Source organism: Drosophila novamexicana, unplaced genomic scaffold, assembly GCF_003285875.2.
Source record: "Drosophila novamexicana strain 15010-1031.04,08,12 unplaced genomic scaffold, DnovRS2.1 tig00000462-arrow-pilon, whole genome shotgun sequence".
Taxonomy (NCBI): Eukaryota; Metazoa; Arthropoda; class Insecta; order Diptera; family Drosophilidae; genus Drosophila; species Drosophila novamexicana.
Window position 1 is genome coordinate 5,225,333 of NW_020824806.1, and position 8,118 is coordinate 5,233,450.

Sequence of the window (8,118 nt, forward strand, 5' to 3'; positions counted from 1 at the left end):
TTTTAGACATAGCTCGACAGTTTACCAAGTATTATATAAGCAGATAGCTTGGAGGTATAAAATATTTGTAGAGCTCGCTATTCGATCTAATATCATGCAACAGTTTATTGTAAATTCAGTTCAGTTGGCTCTTTGAGAGCGTTCAATAAAGTTGAACATTTGCCATATTGTTTACGTTGTGAACACAAAATCAAATAATTGTGAACCATTATCAAATAGCCACACTCAGCGACGGCGTAGATAAGTCTTTGGAATAGATAAGCTAACTTCCAATCTTTTCTAATGGGTGGTTCCTAAAGTTTTGCTTGCTGGTAAAAAGTTCCCTTTTAACAACTAGGAAGCGTGCACTTAAATTGTCAAAAGTAATTAACAATCTTAACAGATGTTAATTGAAGCCTCTCAATGTTATTAACAGCGTGCAGCGAACGCTCTGCTACTTTACATATTAAGCTAATGTTAACGAATGCCAGAGTTTTGCAAACTTTTAAAGCAGCCCACGCAGCAAATATTCATGAGTAAACAACGACTCAACTTGAATCAATGAATAAGCACCTGGTCTCATAAAATATGCATTAGCATTCCTTTAGTTTAATATACATATATATAAATATAGAAAAAATTAACACAGACTTAAGTATTGGGCCTTGTCTAGTCGTAAATGACAAAGGTTCTTAGTGCAGGTTCTCCTGGCGATTGGGTTCAATGGTGACACGGGCATAGGGACTGCCGGCCCCCACTTTGCGTCGCATTGTGACGCCGCGATGCGGTCGCAGGCCCATCACAATTAGATAAACGCCCGCGGCACAGACTCCAATTAGGCCCAAGATGATCAATCCGTAGGCCCATCGGGGCCATCTTTCGCAGCTAAACTCATCGTCACGCACCGAAGAGACGAGCATGCCTCGCACTCGGGCCGGACGCAAGCAACGCCCGTTCGTCTGTATGGCCAGATCCTTGAGCCAGGCTAGCTGGCAGTCGCAGTAAAGCGGCACACCATTGAGATCCAATTGGGTAAGTTTCCTAAAAACCGGTGACAAAGTGACATTAAAATTGCGCAGCAAAGTGCCACGAAAACTTAAGATGCGCAGCGGCGGCAGCACCGAATAGCCATTCTCCATTACGAAGACATCGCCATCCAGCCAGCTGAGCTGGCGACTATTCTGGAAGCTCATCTCCTCCACCTGGCGCAGCGGGGCGAACGCGTGTGCCGCGATGCCCTGCAGCAGGGGCATATCCTCCACATAGAGCTGACGCAGCTGGGTCAGATTGGCCGCATCCTGCGGCAGCAGCTTCTCCAGCAGATTCTCGCTAATGTCAAGGCGCTGCAGCGCCGCAGGCAGCTGGCCGGGCACACGCTGGAAGAGATTGCGTCGCAGCGAGAGTTCACGCAATGGTGCATCAATCGGCAGTTTCAGCTCGCTCAGATTGCACGCATCCAGACGCAGTGTGTCCAGCTTCGGATTAATGCCATAGCTGCTGTACAGCTCCTGGCCGTTGGTCTGGTTCAGCTGCCGGTTCCAGGACAGCTCCAAGGTGCTCAGCACCAGCAGCGGCGCAAAGATCTGGCCGGGCAGCGAGTGCAGATTGTTGTGCGCCAGATTGAGCACCTGCAGGTGCGGCAGCCCGGCAAACGATTGCGCCTCCAGCTGCTGTATGCTGTTCCAGCCCAGATACAATTCCCGCAGGCTGGACACACGCTCAAAGTTGCTCGACGCGATGGCGCTTATGTTGTTGTGCATCAGATTGAGCAGACGCAGGCTGTCGCTATTAAAGCTGGGCGCACGATTCAGTTTGTTCCAGGACAGATCCAAGGTGTCGATATACAGGGGCAGCAATTCGGTTAGATCCTCCGTCTTGTAGTCTTTGTAGCTGCAATCAATGTGCAGGGCACGCATGCCCCAAGGCGCGGCACTCACATTGCTGCACTCGCAAGAGAGACGCGTGTTGCGATGCGCGGCGGGATAACAAAAACGATCCACCTCCTCATCGTTGGCATCGATGCGCTCCGGCCTGGATGAACCCACCAGCAGCAGCAGCAGCAACAGCTGGAGTTTTGGGCTGAGGGCAAAGTTCAATCTTGACGCAGCTCTGGGCGTCATACTGTACGTATTTGTCAGAAAGTTTGGATTTGTTCCGTTTCGGCTACCACACTGCACAAGAGCCAACGATTCGCTATTGAATTCTTTTGCTGCGACACTGCGACTCGATATGGCAGATAGGGGTTTATCTTATCGCTGGAAATAAAAAGCTTGAGGGTTTTGGAATGAGTGAGCAACTGCTGAGGCACAATGAGAAACAAGCACAAACTGTGCTCGAACGATGAATAAAGCAAAGCTGAAAAGTTTGGGAAAATATTTGGGCGAACTAGATCTTTAGTTCACTTCGGGTTTGGTTCTTAGCAAAAACCAATTGGAACTTCCAGTACGAACCGGTTCGGTTCACGTTCGCTATTATTATTATTACTATTATAAGTATTATTATTATTATTATAATTATTAAAATTATTATTATCAATATTATCATTATCATTATCATTAAAATTATCATTATCATTATCATTATCATTCTCATTATCATTATCATTATCATTATCATTATCATTATTATTATCATTATCATTATCATTATCATTATCATTATCATTATCATTATCATTATCATTATCATTATCATTATCATTATCATTATCATTATCATTATCATTATCATTATCATTATCATTATCATTATCATTATAATTATCTTTGTCATTATTATTACTATTATTATTATTATTATTATTATTATTATTATTATTATTATTATTATTATTATTATTATTATTATTAATACTCGATTTTCTGTATATTTTCAATGCTGACATATTGATTTCGAATTTTCCAGCGCTCTTTCTCTCACAATTTCTCAGCATTAGCCCTTATTCAGTTGGACAGTTGCGCGACATATGCTTAGATTAATTTCGCACTCATTCCACTCAGCGCACTCATTCGTGTTGTAAGTCCATGAGTTGTGTTTCGTTCAGGTGTGCATTCAAATGTTCGATAAGATAAGGCGTTGAGCTTTATTTCTCTCTCACTCGCTCAATCTCTCTCTTTCTATCAGTGCTTTTGTTTTGGTCTCATATCATTTATCTAGTTCATTAATCATGGCCCATACCAATATGTAAGCTCTGGACATGGGCAAATACAAAAGGTATTTCATGTGGCAGCCGCTGACACACATTGAACCACATTGAATATTGATGAAAATTGTTTGCTTGCGGCCCGAAGAAGTTAATACTTTTCTTTCTTTTTATTTCAAATACCACCCTCAAAAGTTGGGACTAATCCCTGACAGCGATTTACACGCTGACTTGACGTTGTTTCGATCTTATCCGCAGGGATTTGTGCGTTTCTGTGGAGCGTTAAATGAGTGCGAAATCAACTTAAATACTAATTACGGCGGCTACTGACGGAAATTGACTTTTCAATGCCTCGGGCCGAAAATATATAGCCCCGATATATACCCTGTATTAAGCAAATATTGAGTTGTTCATATGAAAAGTCTTTAACAGGGGCATTTATTTTTAATTTGGAAAAATAGCACAAATTCCGGAAAAGAACTTTTCTGTCCTATAAATTTCCTGTACGACTTTTCATTGTCAAATGTAATTTAATAGCTTTTCGGGCATAGCTATTAAATTGTGTCAAGAAAGCAGCCAAACTTTAGTTGATTACCGCTAGAAATATTTTGATTAATGTATTTTATGAAACACTTCCAGCTGGACATTTTCCTTTGGGGCAATGCCGCTGTTCTATAAAAGTCAAGCTTTATTTAAATTATTGTTGCCTCTGCATACATTATGCGAGTACTGTCAATGGTAAATTGATGAGGCGCGCAGCACACACACGCACACACACGCACACACACTTACACACACGCATACGCACGCAAAATTTACATAAATTAAAGACTTTCATGGAAAACTGTTTGCTGCTCTTGACTTTTGTGCGAAGACAGAGCATTAAATTACATGTGAACCGGAGAGTGGGGAGTCAGAAAATTGTGCTAAGGAATGATAGGAGGGTTGGTTGGGGAGATGTTGGGTGGATGTTAGCTGGGGCGAAGAGGTGAAATGAGCACATGTAAAGCATTTAATGAGCTCTGTTGCCAGCTGCCAAGTGCGCGCGTGGGTGTATGTGTGTACTGTGTGTGTGCGTGTGTGTGTGCATGTGAAAACATGTTGTTGTATTTCTAAAATTTTAAAATATGCCAGCCACACGTTTCAGCCTCGCAGGCAACCCCCGTCCGCTGTCCACGCGCCCTCGATACATTATTACAGGCAAATTTATTTTCAACTAAAAACTCATTAATTACATTGAAAAGCTGATTACGTGTGTGCGTGTGTGTGCGCGAGTGTGTGTGTGTGTGTGTGCATATACTTAACGATAATTATGCACAATTTAATTAAACGCAATTTTGGCGATCTAATGGAATTGTTAATTAATTGGCCAAATTCAGGTTAAATTTTTAAGAGAATACAATAAATTTTGGCACGCACGTGAAATCCATCAATTTCCGGCTTTGTTTTTGTGGTCAGCGGGCAAAAAATTGCAAAATAAAATGCGCGCTAAACGTGCAACAGTCAAAGGACACACACACACACACACAAGTTGTGCGCCGGCACCTGCTGAATATTTATGAAAATTGTAATATTAAATTTGTGCACGTGGCATGCAGCAAAAGACCGTTGCTGTAGTCCACAGGCTTAAATGCATGTGCAGCAGCGTGCAGCATGCAAATCCATGCCACAACTGGTTGCATGCAGGAAATGCTAATGGAAATCGAAATGGGAAAATCATTAAAAGGCGCATTCCGTTATCCTGCAATTGACTTTAATGCCCATCTGAATGTCAATGGACAGCCCAGCAGCCCAGTGTTGTGTAATGCACAAGAGATACACACACACACACACACACACACACACACACACGCAGCTACATCAATTGTTGTGTTCGAGCTGTGCTAATTGAATCACTTGTCATGCATTTTGTCTAATAACAGCGCATTAAAATGCAAATTACAATAATGCATTGCATGGGCGTGACTGTGGGCCGGTGGAGGCGTGGCTGTCTGCCTGCAACCGCATCCGCATCCGCTTACCGGAAGTGGCTGTGTGCCACTTGCCGCACACGCTGCAATAGCAGCTGCAAGTGGCAGAAAAGCCTGCATTATGCACACGCTGTGCAGCTGCACAACTCTGCGTATGCGTACTTTTTTTTAGTGCCTGAAAGTATGCAACAAAGCGAGAGAAAGAGAGACAGACAGTCAGACAGACACAAAGGTGCAGCACATTAGCTAATTGGCTTTGAAAACGTTTCTGTTATGCCCGATGACATTTTGCTGCACATCTCTCTTCCTCTCTTGCTCTTCGGCTATTTCGCCCTCATTTAAGGCCCCGGTTTGTTGGGCTCCGTAAGCGCATCTGTGAATATTCCTTTTAAAGAATTCCAAATGAGCTCAGCGCGCAATCAAAGCAGGCACTACAAATACACACACAGAGGCGGGTATGTGCGTTTTGTCAAGAATTCTTAATATATATATATATATATATATATATATATATATATATATATATATATATATATTTATGTATAGTTATCCTGCAATTGACTTAGTTTAGTTTGGGGCTTAGTTTAGATGAGGGTCAAAGATTTCGTTGGTGACGTTTCGAGCTCAAACTCATTTCTCGGTTACAAACTCATTTTCGAAGACCTTTAAGACCTTTGTAGGGGCAAGGTCGGGGGATACCCGCTATTATCCTATATAGACATAGGTCAAAATTTCCCAACCCCCATAACTCGACCAAAAACCATCCGATTTTCACGAGATTTGGCTTTCTGTTTGTGGTTTGGTCTCTTGATAAATTCTGCATCTTAATCTTGTAACATTATTATTGGTCGAAATTCATGTAAAAATGTTACCCTCAAATATCCTAAATAGACATAGGTCGAAATTAATTAAATTATTGGCTTACCGTCCGATCGGCTTCAAACAAATTTTTAGAGATCTTTGAGTAAAGTTAGTATATATTTTGTTCTGTCTGTCATATGTGAACTAAAACAATGTCATAAATCAACTGAACAGAATATAAGTGGGATATAAACAATTCAATAGTAAGGTATATATATTTAAGATCCTGGCGAAGAGTTGGCGTCAACCCATTAAAGAATTAACGTTCTCAGTTTGCAATGCAGAATCGACGATAATCTAATGGAAGATTTAATCTAAGATCCATTGAATTGTCATATTTTACATTTCTTACCAGATAAATGCATATGTTAGGGTATACAAACTTCGGTATGTTGTCGTTAAGTGCACGTTTATTTACTGCGCTCAATTAAATGCCAAATTTAAAGAAAATGATTTCGTCTAATGGTTGAACGTGCCACAAAACGACCTCGTTGCGTACTTGTGTGTAGCATGTAGCATGTCTAATGCCCTGACTAAACAATAGGCCAAACCTACGCCCAAATGTGTGTGTGTGTGTGTGTGGGTGTGTGTGTGTGTGTGTATATAGGTGGGTGTGTCTGCGCATTAAGCTGCGTGAGGCGAACACACAACAAGCAGGCGAACAATTTAATACTTTCATTTGATCAAAATGATAAAAGCCAAAAAGGAACCACGCACACACACACAAACACACACACACATACGCACAAACACACACACACATACACACAGTTTCCGTAAAGTTGGCTTAATGAATAACTTAGATAACGTATCTAAAGGCAGACATTTTGTGGCTATCATTGATATAAACATTAAATTGGCAAAAGTTATTAAAAGATTAAGTCTTAATAAATTGAAAAACCAAACTTATAAACTGCAAAGTGCAGAACTTAAAAGAGAGAGGGAGGGAACGAGAGCGAAGAAAAAGAACAGAAGTAACAAAGTGCAAGTATTGTCTGTTGGTTCCCGAACGAACTAGTTCATTTGTAATATGTGTGTGTGTGTGTGTGTGTGTGTGTGTGTGTCTGCCAAGGAAATGCTCGTTTATCTTCCTAATGAACCGCTTTGAGTGCCATTTTCTGGTTTTTGCAATGCTTTTGCAACTCATTCTAAGCTATTTGTTCTTGCTGGCATTTGGCAACAGTTATTCACGAATACAAAACCATATATTTGTATACTATGTATATATGTATATATTTATCTATTTCTATTTCTATTTCTAAAAAGCTCTCAAAGTGCGTTGGCTGTGCTGGAAGCGAAATGAAATTTGCAAACCTTTGACGGCTTTGCGGTATTAGTTGAATGCAAATACTTGCAGAATAGATTCTCTCCCTCTCTCGCTCTTTCCCCCCTCTCTCTCTCTTTCTCTTTCTCTCCCTCTCAATCTTTCCCCCATACACAACTTAACCAATCGCAAATGTTTTTGACTACAAGCATAAGATTTACCAACTCAAAATACACCTTCCACAAAGTGTGTGTGCGTGTGTGGGGGTGTGTGTGGGTGCGTGTGTGTGTTTAGGTGTCTTCATCAAGTGTCAAATAGTTTCGGCTCTCAAAAATTTACTGCTGTGCTCTTGGCTGCTTAACTAAATGCTGGCAACTGTGCGTATGAACAATATTTCTTAAAATTAAGCATACGCAGCGTGTCCTTTCATTAAAGTCGCTTTAAAGTGCTATCAAATAGATAAGCGTATGCATTAAACTAATAGTTTATTAATGACTTGCAAGTGAGACAAACAACAGCTTACGAATTGAATTGCCCTCAATATAAGGCTGTAAAGTGTTCAACTTTTCAATACCCTGTACATGTTTAAATTGAGTTAAAGGCAGGTTTAGAGTGTAACAGACTAAAAGATGGATTTTGTTATACAACTTTTTTAAACATGTTCTCAAGACAACAAGCACAACAAATGCTGTCAAGTGCCTAGAGCAAGCTGCTATTTGATACCCTATGTGTGCATGCACAGAGGGTATTTGTGTGCGGTAAGCTTTTATGTTTAAATAGAGCTCAGGTTGAGCTAAGAACACGCTGACTGCAGCCAAAACGACTCTTAAATAATAATTCTCGTATTTACAGGGCATCACATAGTCAAGCATTCAGCTTAAATGTCTGCCTGTTGCTTATTG

General features: G+C 40.9%; 1 protein-coding gene across 1 annotated transcript; it reads right to left on the minus strand.

The window, feature by feature from the left end:
- Positions 1–3: 3 nt before the first annotated feature.
- Positions 4–2,357, minus strand: LOC115761152 (carboxypeptidase N subunit 2). The gene has a single exon (XM_030702823.1). It carries the CDS (start codon positions 2,097–2,099, stop codon positions 672–674), a length of 1,428 nt encoding a protein of 475 aa, XP_030558683.1. The 5' UTR covers positions 2,100–2,357; the 3' UTR covers positions 4–671.
- Between the last annotated feature and the right edge of the window lie 5,761 nt (positions 2,358–8,118).